General features: G+C 50.8%; 1 protein-coding gene across 1 annotated transcript; it reads left to right on the top strand.

The window, feature by feature from the left end:
• The first annotated feature begins 1,899 nt into the window (after window positions 1-1,899).
• LOC134412173 (dapper homolog 2-like) lies at window positions 1,900-18,853 on the top strand. Its single transcript, XM_063146000.1, has 4 exons — window positions 1,900-2,101; window positions 13,706-13,997; window positions 15,037-15,279; window positions 16,236-18,853. Exons 1-4 carry the CDS (start codon window positions 1,919-1,921, stop codon window positions 17,699-17,701), a joined length of 2,184 nt encoding a protein of 727 aa, XP_063002070.1. The 5' UTR covers window positions 1,900-1,918; the 3' UTR covers window positions 17,702-18,853.
• Window positions 18,854-19,272: the final 419 nt, after the last annotated feature.

Raw genomic sequence — 19,272 nt, 5'->3', positions numbered from 1 at the left:
AATGCATGGAGTGCCATCCTGAATTAGCACCTCTCTCTCTCTCTTTCTCTCTCTCTCTGCACAAGGGTGCAAAGCAGGGTTGCTGGCGGTGTGGCCCTGCAGATGTTGTTGGACTGCAATTCTCATCATCCCTCACCTCTGGCTGATGGGACTTGTTAGCCAAAAATCTGGTGGGCCACACCCCTGGTTCAGGGCAGTGTTGCAACTAGGGAGTTTTACACCCTCGACTTGATAGTCTTATGGAGTGTTGTTGCTTTTTAATCTATATATAGGGCACGTGCAGTTTTGTATTTTAAACTTGCTTAAATCACAATACCAGGATGACTACAGGAATCAAACAGCTTTTGCTTCTGTACCTGCTGCTATATGGGTGTTCAGTAGGTGGGTTGGAGGGCTGCGTAGAATATGGAGGTCCAACCTAGCTACATCACTGGTGTAGGGAGATGGAGGGGGGGGGGGTAGCAAAGAGGTCAGAGAACTAGAAGAATACATAGTTCCAGAAATCTTTCATTCATAGTAGTCCTATTCAAGTTTAGGTGTGTGTGAAAAATAAACGGCAGGCCTATTTGGGCCAGCTGGGGGCGCCGACAACCGAAAAAGAACAACGCCCTGCAAAGTCCGTAATGCGAAGCCGAGCGATTACACGGAGGAGAAAAGGGGTGGGTGAGGCTTACCGAAAGATTTTCTGCGCTTGAACGGAGGAAAAGAGTCCATTTGGGAACGAAAAGCTCGTTTTTCTGAGCCCGACAACAAATGGAGGGAAGGACACACGCAAAAAGCGACCCGCTCTAGATGCAAACTCTGATTCAGCCCTTCCGAGAGCGCTTAAATAGTGCATGATCCGCGCGCCGTGAATAGCCCGAACCTTTCCCCCAAAGTCCTTCCAGAATCGGGATCGCCGACTTCTGGTTCTGGTGGGAGGAGGCAGGGAGGGAACGGGGGCTTCCCTTCCCCCAGACCAGAAAACGGTGAACGGGCCAAAAGAAGTCGTCCCGTGCGCGCGCGTAAGGGTTGATGGATCGATGGAACTCACTGCCGCAAGATGTAAAATCAGTGTGAATTAAAGCTATTAGTGCTTATGTGGACCGGGGTAGCATCCAATGTTAGTCCTACTGAGAGTAGACCCATTGAAATGAATGGGGCTTAAGTTAGTCATGACTGTCAAGCCCCATTCTGAAAGGGGTCTACTCTCGGTAGGACTAACATACTACCCCCAGTTGCTGTGGAACACGGCCGGGATGGTGCTGTTGCGCGCATGTCCTGCTTGTGAGCTTTTCCCTAAGAACATCGGCCTGGCCCCTGTGGGGAACACAAGACTGGACTAGGTGGACCTTGGTCTGATCCAGCAGGGCTCTTGGTATGATCAATCTGAGGGCTGGGGGAGCCGAGAGCCCCAGGCTCACCTGCTGTTCGGCCTTCTTCGAAACGCGCGCATACGCACCGCACACTTTCTCAACTTTTTGCTCCCGGCAAACTTTTTGCTGTTTGTTGTCCTTTCTCTCCTCCCCGCCCCGGTCGCCTGGACCAATCGCAAGCCGCCCCCTCGAGGGGGAGGGAAAGGGGAGGGGGCAGAAGCTGCCTCCACGTGACTCTTTCAAACCTTCCCCTTTGTCTGAGCTGCTGGTGCGCTCCTTTGCCCCGAAGCGCAGCCCGGCGGACTGTTGGCCTGAAGTCGGCGGCGCGCTCGCTTTTCGCTCGGGGGGCCCCTGGCGCGCGCCCACCCCCCCTCGATCTCCCGCTTTCCTCGCCCCGGCGGCCCCCTCTCCTCCGATCCTTGCCTTGAGGGATCGGGCCGCCCCGCGACCCTCTCCAGCGGGGTGGCCAGCTGCGTGCGCCTCGCTCCCTTGGCGCATGCGAGGTGACCTCTCCAAAGCGCCGGGAGCTGGCGGGGTCGGAGGAGACCCGTGCCGGGGCCCCCATGGCCTCCCGCAGAGCCGTGCCCCCCTCGCTCTGGTCCGGCAACGAGCGCCTTCGCATCGGCGAGCGCCTCCAAGCCAGCTTGGCCGGGATCTTAGAGCTGGATTTCTTGCGGGAGACGCAAAGGGGCACCGTGGAACGCGTCCTGGAGGAGAGCCGGAAGGATGGCGAGCTGCCGCAACAGGTGAGGGGGGGGGGGCGCTGGAGATTTGGGGAGGGGGCGGAAGAGAGTAGCAGAGACGTGGTGCCTCGGGGGGGGGGAACCAACATTATCCCTACCTAGAGTTGATGAGAATGAAGTTAGTCAGGACTAATTGAAGTTCCATGAATGTCAGCGGGTCTACTCTAACTAGGACACGCCTTGGATTTCAACCTCGGGGCTGGGATTCAGACGAACAATTCTTTTCTCCCCTCCACCCCGCCATATGTGCTGCATGTAAGCCTGAAAGTCTCTCCATAACGCTCCACCGATTCTGATGAAACGGGTTACAGTCCCCGAAAGCTTCTGCTAGAATAACAGCAATCCTGTGCATGTTTACTCCGAAGCAAGCCCTGCTGATTTCAATGGGGCTTGTGGGAAGGGTCGCCTCCATGCATCGGTCACAAGACTGTGTTGGTTTTGCTGCAGTTGACTTTTTAATCCCTGGCCTAGGCTTGCTTTTTCATGGTGGTGCTGAGTTCTCCAGGCAGGTGTCCGCAGTGACTCTCGCCCCAAGCAAGCCCTCGCAGTGTCTACTCAAAAGTAAGCCCCATTCAGTACTATGAAACTTACTGGTCCCAGGTTAAGCATGCATAGGCTTGCAGCCATAGGTATGTCTACTCAGGAGCAAGCCCTGCTGAATTCAGTGGCGCTTACATAGGAACAAGCTCCCTTGAGTTCCTGTTCTTTAAAGGCATTGGGGCAAGTCTGTCTTGTTTCATTGGGTTTGTGTATTTTCTCTCTCTCTCTCTCTCTCTTGTTTGATTTATTTGCATTATATCCTATCCTTCCTCATAAAGAACCCAGGGCAGCTAACATAAAACACCCCCCCCCCCATGTAAACCACATTAAAATTGTGACTCTGAAAGCCACACGTTTCTAATTAAATACAATGAAACTATCAACACCATTGATCATTTGCTTAAACTATCCACCTTGGATGTTTTGGGTTTTTTTATAGAACAGCAGGTTTTGAATTGTGTTAATTAAGCGAGGAATCTATTGAAAGCAGTGAGACTTACTTCCAAGTAAACAGGTGTGGGACGACGCTGTAAATTAATCCTTCCTGCTATTTCAGAGTCCCTTAAGCAAGAGGATTGCTTAACGTGGATGAGTTCAGCCTTGAAACTCTTAAGCAAGCTTGGCTTTATATATTTGAAATGCTTTCTAGAAAATCAGAGTTTGTAATTTTAAAAGAAGTGGGGGGGGGGAATAGAGAGCATGGCTCGCCATTGCAACACCCACCAGTTTGCTGTGGGCTACCAAATGCATTGCTGGTTGTTGGGTAGGATTTTGGAGTACACAGCTAGCTGCCACCACCCTGTGAAGCAAAAGGCGCAGGAAGGAGCCTCAGAGGCAGTAAGAAAAGTCATCTGTGTAACCATCTAAAAGGACCCCCTTCCTCCCGAGTAAGATCATTTGAGTCCAGAACCTACAATTTCCCAACTGCATCACTGTTGTAGGGAGTCTTAAAAAGAACATGGGGCCTAGGTGGGCCCGATCCAGCAAGGTGCTTCCTGTGTACCCCTGCTTAAAAAACATACTCTGGTTCAAATAACGCAGGTCAGTTATGCCTTAATGGTGTACTTGGCTTTATTGAAAACGTGTCAGTTGGCCTCAAGGAATATGGATTTGACGTGGGGTATGCGTGTTTTCTTTGAAGTGAACCCATGCCTAGCTTACAGCAGTGGTGGGTTTAAAAATAAATGGACCACTGGCCAATTTCTGTCATGCCATCTGGTCGCTTGGGATTCCTGCAGAGATTTTTTTATTTTTCCAAAGAATGGCAAAGAATTATTTGTGGTGCTTTATCGGACTTTTTTTTAAAAACATGCTAAGAAAAGGGTCCCTGCCCTGAGGTGCTTGCAATCTGAAATTTGACATGGGAGAGGCCATAAAAGGAGGGGGAGAGAGAGAGCTGGAGATAAACAGGGCAAAGGTGTGCGTTAAATTCAGTTACACATAGGGGATTGGGAAACCAACGAGCGAGAAAATAAATGTGGCGGGCCTTGCCCCATCCAAACAGGTGTTACCTGACACAGGTTCTTTGCACCTTAATAGATTCTGAGCTTCCATTCTCACTTTACAAATGGAAAACGTGTTGGTCCGCCATGGTGTTCGCTATTAAAGCAGGGGGTTGGACTAGATGGCCTTGTAGGACCCTTCCAACTCTGCTATTCTATGATTCTAAAACAGGAGGTTGGATTTTGGGGAGCAGCCAGTGGGAAGATTGGAGGCTGCAACTGTGGTGGGTGAGACAGACTGGGGCAGAAGGTGGGTGAGACAGTCTGGGGCAGAAGGAGAGCTCTCCGAATGGCATAGGAACAACTCTTGCGATCAGAGGAAATTGGCTTGCAGAGTTGGGGGTGTACTGAACACCTGGATTCAGAATTGGACAGCATCAAGGAAGATTAGGCAGGTGTAAGCTCAGGAAAGGAGGGGGAACTGCTTGTAAATGCCGACGTGGCAGATGGGCAATTAATGTACCAGACGAGCTTTAGAGAGGAGGCGGGGCGGGGGGTGTTGGGAAGGTGCAGGAATGGGGCCCGTCGGAGGGAGCAGTGTGAGATTATGGGCAAAGGATAAGATGGGGAGAGAGACGGGTCTGTTTGTGGAGTTTTGACGGAACCCTCTCTGCTTACTGGGATGGATCTTGCTGAGGGTGAAATATTTACACCAAATATACGCCCGATCACACTGTTGTTGGTTCACCTAGAAGAATCGCCGCTCCTTGCTTCTGTTTTTGCAACGACAAATGTGCATCAGATGTGTTAGACTACAACACCAAGCATCCCCACCCAGCCTAACACATCTGGAGAGCACCAGGTTGGGAAGGCTGATGTATTAGAACCCACCTGTCGACGTGCCCCCGAAATGGCGTATTTGGGAGTGTGGAGAGAGAGAATTTACCCTTGCGCTGTTTGGGATAGTTAATCAATCTTCAAGAATCACCCTGAACGTGTTCCCAAAGGTTTCGGCCAAGAGGGACGTTCCTGTGGTCAGTAATGTGTATGAAACCCGGACAGCTGGTTCAGCTTGAGCCGGTGAAAGAGTAGGTAGTTAACTTCCTGGCAAAGACCTGTGTATTACTTAGAAAATCTGCACCCTCTTCTTCTGGCTCTCCCCCAGAACAAGGAGTTTCCATTCTAGTTTTGTGTCCAAAGCGTATTGGCACACAACCTTTCCAATTTTGTATTCCCTCAGTGTACAGCAACTCTGACAGTTTCATGGATCCACCTTCTATCCACAATTGTGGATAGTAGTGGTTTGAGAAGCTACACGGTGGAATGGAATTTGCAGACGGGTTACCCTGGAGAAGAATTTGTTGGTTTAGGGAACAGCAAAGCTCTTTAAGCAAACTATCACTGTTCTGTTGTCAGATTGATTATGTATGGGTACTTTTTTTCTTTTTCAATCTGGGATCTTGCCACCATGACAACATTATGTTTTTATATCCATGCTAGAAAGAATCCAATGTTTGAGAATACATTTATGGAAAGCTAGTGGCATTTGTCATATTTTGGAATTCCCAGTTCCAACAAAATATTTGCCCTTGCTCATTCTTTTCTTTAATTTGGAATAGACGTTATCTGGTCAATCTAACAATATTGCAGAATCTCAGTTGTTGATAAAAGTTTGAAGAGAAAAATCAGTTTCCCTCCCATAACTATGAAAGTGAGAGCATGCCTGTCTTTTAAGTATTGGTATGGTTATTAAATTAATAAGAGTTTTTTAAAAAAAGGCAATACACAAATACTCAATACTCAAAAAGGCTTTTGAGTTGCACAGAACACTTCATTTTCATTCTGATGAAGTGCCCTATCTGACTTTAAAGCTTGCCTGTGTTGGTAACTATGAGTGCAGAATCTGGAGCGATTGAACCTCTGGATGGATTAACACAGAATATATTTGTCTATCCATCCCAGTATTGTCAGCATAAACTGAGAGCAATTCTCCGGGGTGTCACAAGCAAATATTCGGTCTTGCGTGCATAGTTGGAGTCTGTAAGTATCTACAACAGCATGTATCCCAAGTTCACCCCAAGGGTTTAATTACATCTTACACTTTAAAAACATGAACCAACCTCTGGGTTTTGGGGTTAGATGGAGTGACCTTCTCTCCCCCCCCCCCCCGGGCAATGGGTGACATCGCTTCTAAGAAGGCCACGAGAATCCGCCTTATTCCTTAACCTGGTGCCTTCCAGATGTTTCGGTTACAACTTCCATCAACCCTGACAATTGGCCAGGCCAGCCAGGGCTTTGGGGACTTGTAGTCCAAAAACATATGGAAGGCGCCACGCTACTGAGCTCTCTATTTCAAGGGCTGCAGAGAAGTGATTTTTTTTTGCCTGACTCCCTCTCCCTTGTCTGCACATACCATGTGCTTGTTGAGCCATTGGCATTATTGGCTGCATTTGGAGCGGAGTGCTCCCTTTGAAGATAATATCTCCTCCTTTGCCCAATCAGCCACTTCCACCACTGTTGTTATTATTATTATTATTATTATTTATTTATATAGCACCATCAATGTACATGGTGCTGTACAGAGTAAAACAGTAAATAGCAAGACCCTGCCGCATAGGCTTACATTCTAATAAAATCATAATAAAACAATAAGGAGGGGAAGAGAATGCAAACAGGCACAGGGTAGGGTAAGCAGGCACAGGGTAGGGTAAAACTAACAGTATAAAGTCAGAATCCTAAAGTAGAAGCAGCCTGCTGAAACCTCTTGGTTTCCAAGACTCCGCCTGCCCCATAGCCTAAGCTGGTGCAGAGGGCCTCTGCATTGGGGTACTGGCAGGTGGGTGCTGCTTCTCTCTCCGCCCCCCCCCCCCCGGTTTGGATCACAAGACATGGGCGTCAGCCGGCCCTGCATGCGTGTGCGGAGGTGGGGCAGGGCAACTAACCAAAACAAAGCACCTGCTGTTCGCAACGGTGACTTCCTCCTTGGCACGTTTCCCGCCGTCTGCTCAAGCCTGCAGGAACAAGGGCCTGACTACGTTGGCCTTTTTTTCTTTTTAGTGTGCCGTCGGCCCGAGCTCTCCGAAAAGAAGAGCGCCTCTGGGGACATGCGGTGCAACCTTTCCGTTGCTGCGTGGATTTTCCAGCTCTCTTGCATTCAGGGGAACCTCAGCGCACCGCAGAGGATTCTGGGTAGCATTGTTGGCTCAAGGAGGGCCTTGCTAGGCCTCACCATTAGTGTGCCTAAAACACCCGTTATCTGTGTCAGCTCACCCACTGCAGAACCACAGGGTGGGGTGGCCACATAAGCGAAGACAGCTTTTTTGTTGTTTCTTGCCACAGTGCCACTGAGTTCAGGTAAATGGGCTTTCAGTCCTTTGTTGCCTATATTAGAAAAGGTCCGGCTGTTATGTGCTTTCCCCCATTTTGCACAGTTGGACCACATGGCAGGAAGACGTTGCAGAAGGGCAGCCTTGTGAGCTCTTTCCAGCAAATCCCCAAAAGATGCAGAGGCTGCGTTTGCGCCTGAAAAACAAACCGACTGATTGCCGCCTCGACTTTGTGGACTAGATCCCGGAAGGAAGCGGTCTCAAAGGCATGGGAGTTTACGCATTGGCGGCTCACAGCTCTGTGGCAGGAGGGCCCACTCGGCACACAGGAGGGCCCAGGTTTGATTCCTGGCCTGTCCAGTTTCAAAAGCGTTGAGTAGTAAGTCGGGAATAGGCAAAAACCCTTCTCTGCCTGAGACTCTGGACAGCATCTGCCACTCCAAGTAGACCAACTTTCCCCAACCTGATGCCCTCCAGATGTGTGGTCCTACAATCTCAGTATTTCCCAGTCAGCACAGATTGGGGATACTGGGAGTTGTAGCCCAATTCATCTGGAGGAACCAGATTGGGAAAGACAGGAGTAGGCATTACTGGAACAGATGGTCAAACAGGGCTAAAACAGGCACTACTTTGAATTTATTTTAGTTGTTTTTATTTAAGCTACTTCTGTATAGGTACACATCCCAAGATTTCCAAGCAGTTTATATAAAGACACATAAAATGCAATATCAAAACCAATAGAAAAGAAACAGTATAAAGCAATAAATACTTTAAAAACATCAAAACAAAAGCAGCGAAACAGCGGTGTCACGATTGAGTAGAAGTCAAGAAAATCCATGTTTAGCAGCAATTTCTTTTCTTCTCTCCCACCCCCATTTTTACTCTAAAGTAGGGTTGGGCAGATTTCAGGCTTTTGGGATGTACTTTGGTTTTTTCACTGGAACCCCGAGATCCGCCGATTGGCACCTTCTCCCTCCTCCGTTCCGTGCCCATCCCATGTTCTCTTCCTCCCTTCTGATAAACAGCTTGTGCGGGGTGGGAGTTTAATGGGAGAGTGATCCTCCTGGACAAATGAACGGATGGCAACAGTAGCACGGCGCTCCACCTGTGGATGGGAGAGGCTAGCATGTACGCCCATGGATCTAATCATGGACAAACAGCTTTATCTTCCACGTGGGCGCGGAAGGGTGACAGTTCCCTGGCCAAATGAATACATTGGGGGAGAGGCAGGTCCAGCTTTTGTAGGGTCTGTGGGCAACTTGGCCTATAGGAAGATCCTTTAAGGGAGAGAGAGGCTATGGACTGGGTTCTCACAACACACAAACACACCTGGCGTTGGTTGCTGTTATCGTGTTGTCTGAACGCAGTGCGTTTTCTACAGGGTTGCTTGTTAATGATACAATGTGGTTTCTTAACCGCTCTGAACGACGCAGCAACCCAGAACAACCCAGCAAGGCTTGTTGAGGGAAAAGCACTCTGCATATGCTTTACAGCAGAGGGGGGGGTGTCCCATGCCACAGCACCAGAAATCGGTCCAGGATCTGAGCATTGAAACCCTAGGCATTTGGGCGTGAGCTGTCATTCCTCAGCGTTGGTTCTTCCTTATCTGCAAAGTGGAAACGATCTTGAACCAGTTCACAAACTCCTCCTAAAGGTAAACAAAGATCTATTTTTTTTAAAATAAAGGTTGGCATAAGACAGTTTGCCTGTGAAGTCATGCGCTAAAATAGCAAGTTCACAAGGAAGTCTCTTGGTTCACAAAGCGTGGCATTGATTTATGGAATGTATTGCAACAAGATGTGGTAGTGGTGGTGGTGGTGGTGGTGGCATCTGGCTTATAAGAATGCGAACAGGGCTGCGTCTGTCATCGTCTGCTAGCTAGCAAGAACTGGAACCCCCAGACTCAAGTGTAGTACATTGTAGTACAGCACCATGTACATTGATGGTGCTATATAAATAAATAATAATAAATAATAGTATATCAGTGATTACCAAGTGACGGGGACAGATAACAGGGGCTCTTGTTGTGGTCTCCCTGGAGGCCTCAGGATGTTGGACTAGAAACAGGATGGTGGATTAAATCAGGGGTGTTGGATCTCTTTCAGCCGAGGGATGAATTCCATTCCGGAGAAGTGCTCTGAGGCCAAATTCTGGTGGTAGGAGGGGCCAAAGCCCCCCAAATACCAGCATTTTTTAGCTTAAAACTTTTATTGCCAAGAACTAAGCCTTGGGAGAGGCATTTCAACCTTTGAGAATCACAATGGCGGTGGGGTGGTCTGGGAAACCAGTAAACCACTGGAAGTCAGGTGAAAGGCAGTGGGGCCAGGGGGAAAGGGCGGCCATTCAGGGAATCCAGGAGAACTGGATTTGACCCACGGGCCTAAAGCTCCCAACTCTGGACTAGACCATCCATTTGCTCCTTTTAGTCTGCTCCATCCAGCTTCTTTGATTTAACGTGGTGCAACTAGGAGAATACCACAGTGTTGGCATTGATCGGAATATTGCAGTTTTGTAAATTTCTACCTTTGCAAAATTACAGGCTTTACGAGCAGTTGGATCTCTGGCTCTTTTTTGGTGCAGCCAGATCATCAGCAAAATGTCCTTTTCTCTTTTGGTCCCCCCCCCCAAAAAAAAACAAACCCACTCCCCCAAAGTTAGTTGTGTTGACCGTAAGAAAAATGGCAAAACCCATATTAGCCTAATGCTAGGTCAACCAAGATTGCAAGAATTGTGCAAGCTTTCGAGGTCTTTTGTGTGATGTTTGGTTGGCCTAATCAAAGTGTTGCGCTCATATGGGTTTTGGCAGATGTTTTCCTTTGAAAGGTGTTTTGCCAAAGTTTTGCTTTTCCGTGAGCGTCGTCGCCCTCTGCCTGGAGTCTTCCGAGGAACTCTCCTGGTTTTGCCTGGTCGGAGGACTCAGTATGGGGATGAATTCCGAGGGTGAAATGGCAACCCCCCACCCCGAAACAAATGTGTAGGAAGCGTGAGCGAGCTCAGGGTGGGCTGCGGTGGGCGGGGGTACGCCAGGCTGGACAAATGGCTGCCTGCCCACCGCGCACCCACCCGTGCCGTGCGCCGGCCACATGGCACAGGCGCCGGCCGGGCTTGCTCTACGTTTGAATGGGTAACGAGGAGGCCCCCAGACAAAGGCAACAGCTGCGTGGCTTAGGAGAAGAAAGGGCAGCCCAGGGAGAGGAGGGGCCCCCGGGGTTTATGTTTCGTTCCTGCTGGCTCAGCAAAGGGGGCTTTCTCCCACCCACCACCCCTGTGCTTTTCCTTGCATGCAGCAGCTGTCTTTGCTGGTCAGGGCGGGGAAGGGGAAAGCTGCAAAGGCATGTTGCAACGATCACCCTTCAGCTCCCCAAGGAGATCAATAAATCTTGCAGGCCCGCTCCAGGTGCAGTCTGAAAGGCCGGGCTGCGTGCAGAGATAAGCTTTCGCATGTTTGCTCCCTGTGACATTCCGCAACCGTTAATGCCTTGGGTTGTCTGGAGTCTTGACTTGCGACATCTCCCCGCGGTTTAAGGCTCCCTCGGCTTGTCTGGGCGCAAGACCGCATTATTATTACTTTTATATCCAGGCTTTTTTCCCTCCTGCACGGAACCCTTCTTTCCATTTTATCCTCACAACAACCCTGTGAGGTAGGTTAGGTGGAGGGTTTGTGACAGGTCCAGAGTCACCCAGCGAGCTTCATGGCCAAGCGGGGACTAGAACCCGGGTCTCCTGAGTCCTTGTAACAACAGATGCTGTGATGCAGGGTGGTCCTGTTCAGGGTGCCAGCCATACTCTCTCCCAGGGTCTGGAACTAGTCCCCAATGAGGAAAGGCATCAAATTCTACTATTTATTTTATTTTATTTTATTTATTACATTTCTATACCGCCCAATAGCCCAAGCTCTCTGGGCGGTTCACAAAAATTAAAACTATGAAAAGCATAAACAATTTAACCAACAATTTAAAAACATGAATACAAAATACAATATAAAAAGCACAACCAGGATTAAAACCACACAGCAAAAATGGATGTAGGTTAAAGTCTACTAGTACTGATGGCTCTATGCTACGTCCAGTAGCAGAGGCAGTCTGCCTAGGGACACCAGTTGCTGGGGAACATGGGTGGGAGGGTGCTGTTGCACTCATAACCTGCTTGTGGGCTTCCCATGGGCAGCTGGATGGCCACTGTGTGAACAGAATGCTTGACTAGATGGACCCTGGGTCGGATCCAGCAGGGCTCTTCCTACGTTCTAAAACCTGTAGAGCTGCTGTCAGACACTGTAGACCTTGAAAGGGCAACAGCCGGTCCTTTCGTCGCCAACTGAAGACCTTTTTATTCTCCCAGTATTTTAACACTTAATTTTAACTTAAATTTAATTTTTTCTGTTTTAACTCTGTATTTTAATTGTATATCCATTTTGCTGCGTGGTTTTATCCTGGTTGTGCTTTTTATACTGTATTTTGTATTTGTGCTTTTAACCTGTGGGTTGTTTTACTACGATTTTAATTTTTGTGAACCGCCCAGAGAGCTTCGGCTATTGGGCGGTATAGAAATGTAATAAATAAATAAATAAATAAATAAACAACTGGCCCCTGGGCTTAATCCAGCCTGTTTATATTGCATGTCCGGCCCTCCCCAGGATCTGGCCCCTGGACTGGAGGTTTCGGGCTTTGGGTAAGGAGAGGAATTTCCTTTGTTATCTCTGATCTGTAATCAGGTGCAGCAAAGGGATTCTCCATACAAGCCTCCGAGCGGAGGGGAATCCCCTTGTTATGTCTGATTGCAAATTCTTTTCACAAATCACAGCCAGATTAATGGGAGGGTAGCCAACTTCAGGCTTGTAGCATCTACTTTTGTCCCGGTCCGTCCCCCCCACACACACCCGGTCCCCCAGAGGTTCACAGACTGTTCCCAGGTGCAAAATAATGGCTCCAGCAGGCAGACGCACACAAAGAACGGAGCACGTGCTGAGCTCACAAGTTGGTGATCAGTACCAGGACCAACCTGACAAGTCCTTTCCCACACAGATCCGCTCCCGGTTCCTCCACCGTCGCCCCGCCATCTTTTTCAGCTGTTTAGACGCAGCGAGTGTTAGGCAATTGGGAGTGGGAAATCCTTGCTGGGCTGCTGCAAATCGACCGGAGTGTTACGTTCTGCCGACCCGTAGGCTATATCTGTCAGTGGCTATTAGCTGCAAGAGCGAGAATTGGAACCTCCACACCCAGAATTAGTTGGTCTCTAATTACAAACTAGCGGGGACAGATGAATCAGAATCATAGAATAGCAGAGTTGGAAGGGGCCTACAAGGCCATCGAGTCCAACCCCCTGCTCAATGCAGGGATCCACCCTAAAGCATCCCTGACAGATGGTTGTCCAGCTGCCTCTTGAAGGCCTCTAGTGTGGGAGAGCCCACAACCTCCCTAGGTAACTGATTCCATTGTCGCACTGCTCTAACAGTCAGGAAGTTTTTCCTGATGTCCAGCCGGAATCTGGCTTCCTTTAACTTGAGCCCGTTATTCCATGTCCTGCACTCTGGGAGGATCGAGAAGAGATCCTGGCCCTCCTCTGTGTGACAACCTTTCAAGTATTTGAAGAGTGCTATCATATCTCCCCTCAATCTTCTCTTCTCCAGGCTAAACATGCCCAGTTCTTTCAGTCTCTCTTCATAGGGCTTTGTTTCCAGACCCCTGATCACCCTGGTTGCCCTCCTCTGAACCTGCTCCAGCTTGTCTCTTAAATTGTGTAAGTGATTTGCATATCTTGGGCAAATGACAGTCGTAATTACCACATTTTATGCAAATTGCAGTCGTAAAGTGTTTAGTTATGCATAAATTGTGGGCACAAGTTTGGCAGGTGGGCTCTGGGGATATGTTTAGCCCCAAGAGGGCCAGATTTCCTTGTGACGGATATCCCCTGGACCACCGGCCCCAGGTGGATTTCCACATTCCTGCTGCATTTGCACCCTGCCAGAAGGCATCCCACTGGTCCCTGTTAGTGCGATATGGCTGCAAGAAAGGCAAATGCTATTTTGGGCTGCATTAATAGAAGTATCGCTTCCAAATCACGTGAGGTACTGGTTCCTCTCCATTCGGCCCTGGTTAGGCCTCATCTAGAGTATTGCGTCCAGTTCTGGGCTCCACAATTCAAGAAGGACACAGACAAGCTGGAGCGTGTTCAGAGGAGGGCAACCAGGATGATCAGGGGTCTGGAAACAAAGCCCTATGAGGAGAGACTATTCAATGATTCTGTTGGCCTTTCTGGGCTGTTCTGTCTCATGCCCAATTTGCTTGTTTCTTGTGAAACAGGAGGAGGACTCGAGTGGCCTGGGCGGGAACAGGTTGCCAGCCGCCAAACTGGACCGCAGCAAATCTGAAGACCTGCTGGGGACCCCGAAAGAGCCTCGCGCCTCCTACAGCTCGTCGGAGAACATCGAGGTGGAGCCTGGCGGCGTGCTGCACGCTCATGCGGGAGATGGATCGGACAAGGGAGGCCTCGGGTTGCAGATGGTAGGCGAGCCGCTTCTCTCGTCCAAGAAAGCCGAGATCAACGGAGGAGACACCCAGGAGATACCGGAGGCCGACTCTAGGCCCAGCTCAGGTACGTCTAGGCTTGGGGCAAATTCATCCACACAAGGTGTGTTTCGTTCTGAATCCTGCCCCAGCTGAGGGTGGGTGTTACAAGCTCCCGGGACTCTCCTTTCGGGGGCGTTGCTTCTTCGGTTGTGTGAACAACTTATTCTCATGGATTGTTTTCTTTTAAAGCAGGGGTACAGAAAATGGGGCCTGCCGAGACGTTTCTGGCAGGGATTCCCTGCTAGCACTAGCAAGGGAAACCCTGGGGACTCCCTCGCTAGCAAGGAAATTCTTACCCTTAGCTCTGATCTCTGGTGAGGAATTGGAGATAACTAAGGGATTCCATGCTAGCTCTAGCCAGTGAGTCCCCAGGCGTGTGTGTGTATACACGCACCCCCCTGGCGACATCCAATGCGGCTCTCAGGGCTGCCAAAGAGGTTGTACCCTTGTCTAAAAACGTCATTCAGTTTTATTCGTACCCCACTTTCCCTCAGAAAGGAAGCTCGGAGCAACTAGCAGCATAAGCAAAAAACAAAGGCAGTAATTTCAAGACAATTACCTTGAAATGCTATATGCATTGAGCAGGGGGTTGGGCTTGATGGCCTTATAAGCCCCTTCCAACTCTACTATTCTATGATTCTATGAAAACCCACCAATAATGCATAAGAAAACACCAATTCAATTAATAAACCATTCAGGGTTCATCTGCTTGAGAACCAGCTGGATATGTCTGCTTTTCATTTTCTTCCTATTCCTTCAAATTCCTGCCACAGGTGGCTGGATGTGGTACAGCGAAGGGGAGTCTGATGGACAGCCAGCCAGCCATCCTCTTATTACAGCTTTTTATCCTCTGTCTCTGTGTTATGAGAAGCAGGGCATTAGGCATTCCCGCCCTCCCAGTTTTTTGTCTCCAGCGTTCAGAGGTAGACTGCGTCTAACCACGGGGGTTCCATTTTGCCACGTTAACAGCTGTCGCTAGACCATTCCTCTCTGAACATGCCCTTGAGCCCTTTTCCTTGAAAACCCCCACCTAAGTTTGCATCCCGGCTCTCTCCACCTTTCAGGCTTCTACGAGACCAGCGAGGTGGGCTCCCTGTCTGACTCCTGTGCCTCCGTGCACAGTGACGGGCCGGGGGGATCCCGCTGCAGCGTCGGCTCCCTCTCTCACCTGCCGGGCCTGCGAGAGAGCAGCTTGGCCCGCCCGCATTCAACCGACGAGGCCGCCGTCCGCCTCCTGGACCTACGGCTGCAGCGTCTCGCCTTGGCCAACGCTCCTGGCGCCGACAGCAGGAGGCCTGTATCGACAGGTGAGGCCGCCCTTGGCGTGAACGGTGACCTGGGCTCCGCAGACCTGCTCTCCGGATGAGAGGAGCGAAAGGGTAGAACGAGCAGGAGTACAGCTCTCCTTTCAAACCGGAGCAAAAATGGTTCTGTGGGAGCAAAGCAGGATGCCAAATGCAGCTTTCCGACGATCGATTCTGGCCTGAAGCGAGAGGAGGTTTCTAGCACTCATGGCTGCAGAAACTTCCTTGGAAGTGTATATAGGCCAGGAAGCGGGATGTTGGTGGACTGCAGCTCCTGTCAGCCCTTGTCAGAACAAACAACGATCAGGAACGATGGGCGTTGCAATCCAGCAACATCTGGAGAGTTACATGTCTGTAAGGGGCCTTTATTCGTGTTGGCTCTCCGCAATAGCGGCCTCCCTTCTGCCGTCTTTTGCCCTTCGGTACATGGTGGGTGACTAGTGCCAGCGATGGGGGTGCAAGAGTAGGTTCAGTACCAGCCAGTGGGGTCCGCTCTCTCCCCTTGCTTGCTTTTGATTCTATGTAGAGGAACATCCCATGAAGGTGGGGGTGTTGAACCTCAGTTCTAGTTAGCCTCCCCCCCCCTTCCCCTCAACCACCCATCCTTCGGTGGTCTCCTGGCTTTTCCACCTTCTTCCCCCCTCCTTTCTAAACGGCTGAAACGCCTCTCCTATGACCTATTCCTGGCCATAAGAGCTTTAAGCTGCAACGTGCTGGCATTTTTACTCCCACCCTTTTTGCCTTTGGCCACGCCCACTATCAGAATGCCCTGCTCTGCCCACCCCCCACCCCCCGGAGCTCCTCCAAAATTTAATTTGGCCCCCAGGTCGAAAGAGGCTTGAGAGCCCTGCAACAGGGCTTTTGTCTGTTTAGGGTTAGGGTTTTGGCCTTCAAATTTGCCCTTGGGCCGTTGGTTCCTGCGCCCGCAAGCTCCTTTTTGTTGCCTTCCTTTGCTGCAGGTGACCTTGAGTTCCTCATGGGCCTCGGAGACTTGTCCCTCCCACTCCCGAAGAACCCCAACTTTCAGCTGCTGCAGTATCGGTCGGACCTCGTCTCCCGGAACACCAACGAAATCTACCACTACCCGAGCCCCTTGCATGCCGTGGCTCTGCAAAGCCCCCTTTTCACCAGCAGCCTCTCCCAGAGCTCCTCCCAGGAGGATCTCGACGAGGGCCCCCCGGAGCACGTTGGCCCCGACTCCCCAAAGAGGGCAGCCGCAGGCTCCAGGGAACAGCAGAGGGTCCGGTTAGACCAGTACGTTGCTAAATTGGTTCTGCGGTACAAGTGCCGGTCGGCGGCCAGCAGGACGGAGGCTGGATACCTCGCGGGCAACCAGAAGAGCCTCTCCATGTCGTCCGTCTGCAGCTCTGTGCTGGGCGCCAGCCAGCTCCTGGCCCTGGCACCCGGGTGGAAGATCCGACGGCGCATCTCGACTTGCTCCCACCTGCGGTCCCCGGAGGGCTCCGAGGGGACGCGGGATTCTCGGGTCTTGGACGGCCCAGGGGATTTCGCCCAGTTTCTGGAGATCAGCTCCATCCAATCCAGCTCCACCAACCTCACCAAGGCGAACGAGCCGTCAGTGCTGTCCCTTCCGGATCCCCTCCCGCCATACCGGGAGCCGTCCGTCAGCCCCTACCCTAATAAGCCACGCGGCGGATCGGAAAGAGGAGCTCCGAGTTGGGCTAACGGGACCCGGAGGCATCTTGTCCAGGTTGAGAGCTCCTCGGCCAAGGAGGCCTCGTTGCCCCGGGCTGCTGGGGCGGACTTCGACAAGCTGTACAAAGGCAAACACGCTTCCCGGGAGTTGGTGAAGACAGCCGAGAGGTCAGAGAAGGCGTCCGAGAGGAGCTGGCTGAGCCCCCGAGAGCTACTGCGCAGGCTGAGCCTACGGAGGAGGCCATCCGCCCGGGTGGGGAGCAGGGCCCGGGCCAGCTCGGAAATCAACGTCCATGTGGCGGCCGGGCTGGTGTGCCACGGGGAACCCCATGCCACCCGAGGCAAAGCGGTCAAGCCCAAATGGGCCTCTGTCCTGGAGATCTCCAGCAAGGCTCCCGGGCGGCCCCGGCTGAAAGCCGCCACCTTCCACCACCCGCCCCAGGTGCTGAACCGCCACCTCACCTTCTCCTCCGACTCTCCGGCGTCCTTTTGCTTCCTCGGGGGCAGCCACCTCGACCTGCCACCCCGGCGGCGGGCTGGGCTGGCCGGTAGCAATTCCGGCCTTGGCGGGGTGGAAGCCACCAGCGCCGTCAGCCTGAATGGGGACTGGATCCTGCATCAGCTCGGGGACAAATGGCCCCAAACCTCAGCCACCTTGGACTCTGCCGACCTGCCAGTCCGCAGCTTCAAGCTCCGTCGCAGCCGCTCCTTTAAGGAGCTCAAGAAGATGGTGTCTCGCTCCCTCCGGGGTTCCAGAAACGCCAAGTGACACACACCCATCCGTGTCCTTCCTTCAAGCAGGCCAGCAACAGGAGGAAGATCCATTGGGATATCTGGATGTGTGCCAGCTGAGATAGCTTCACACCCTGTTGCAGGTTTCCTGAGTGACCCTTCTGGGAAGGTTTTTCTATTTCTCTTCTTGGACCACAGGGAGTTAGTTCAGATACACACACAGGATTTATATTTCCGCTTCCTTTTTTCCTTCTTGTTTTTACATCTTTAAATTTTAATCCTGAAGGATACCCACTGCCCTTCACAAGAACCAAAGAGTGAAGTTGAACTCTGCCACTCCCCTCAGGGGACGATTTGATTAAGGGTTGGGGGATGGAAAGGGGGGGGGCTTTGTGACAACCACTTCTCACCCTTGATCTGGTGGAAAAAGCACACAGCCCTGGCTCGTTTTTTTCCTTTATTTAACTTTCGATCCAACCAGCGCTACGCAGCCCGCTGCGTCTTTGACAATTCACCCCAACTCGCCTTGAGCCCTTTTCTTTAAAAACCCACCTAAGCTTTTACAGGTGCCGGCAACCCAACCAAAAGGTTTCTTGAGTCCATGGCTGCTGCTTTTGCCTTAGCCCAGGGATGGGGGAACGTTTGCCTCTCCGGACGTCCTTGGGACTAGAGGGCCTCACCTTGTTTACCACCACTCAGTCACTTCCAAACTGTGCGGGCCCAATGGAAAAGTTGTGGGGTTGCATATTTTGGTTTGGAATCGGTTGACGCCTGCTTCGGCTTCTCACCTCATGTCTCAAAACTGACATCTGTGAAGGTTTCCTCGTCTTATATTATTTCTCCCTTTTTCAAAATGAGTGCAGTGTACGAGCTAGCCCCGAGCAAGGGCATTCTCCTTGATTTTGGGTTCCTCTCATGGGCTCCCTCAGGAACCATCCAGACGTCTTTCCGGAACTTTCTCTCTGAGGCTCCTACTGCATTTCAAGGGAGGGCATGCTACAGCTCCATGTATTTTTCCACTACCACCACCTCAGTTTCCTTAAAAGCTGATAGCATGGAAGCATCCTTTTCCTTGTCTTCGTTTTCAGGTGATCCCTCTCTCTGAAACTGTGAACCTCCGTTTCCTTTTTCTCTCACCGAAAATGTAAATGTTACGAATGAGGTTAGGAAAAAAAAAGAATAATAAACAAGTGATTTTAAATTAGCTGACTTCCCGCTCATTACTTCTGAGGAAGTACTCGGAGTGAAATAGATGGCGGCGTTAAGTCCTCAATCCAAGGATGTTTGCAGATGGAGGATTTTTTGTAGGAGTCTCTTGTTCTGGCTACATACAGGTCTGATACCAGGGCGGTATCTTTTCGGTGCTTGCGAGCTACTGAATTTTTTTAAAATTAAAATCTCTGGGAAGGTAGCTCTTACCTTGCCACAGGAACCACCTGAATTCTGCGTGGATATTTTACCATCCCTGGCTTATAGGTTCTGTGTAGAACACTTCATCCTACTCCATATCTTTCACCAAGGTGGGTAACTTGCAGTTCTCTAGAGATTGTTGGACTACAGCTTCCATCAGCCCCAGCCAGTATGGCCAAAGGCTGAGGGTTGATGTGA

The sequence above is a fragment of the Elgaria multicarinata genome, chromosome 21 (genome assembly GCF_023053635.1).
Source record: "Elgaria multicarinata webbii isolate HBS135686 ecotype San Diego chromosome 21, rElgMul1.1.pri, whole genome shotgun sequence".
Lineage (NCBI taxonomy): Eukaryota > Metazoa > Chordata > Lepidosauria > Squamata > Anguidae > Elgaria > Elgaria multicarinata.
The sequence above is the reverse complement of the archived record's forward strand: the minus strand, read 5'-3'. Positions and strand labels throughout refer to the sequence as shown.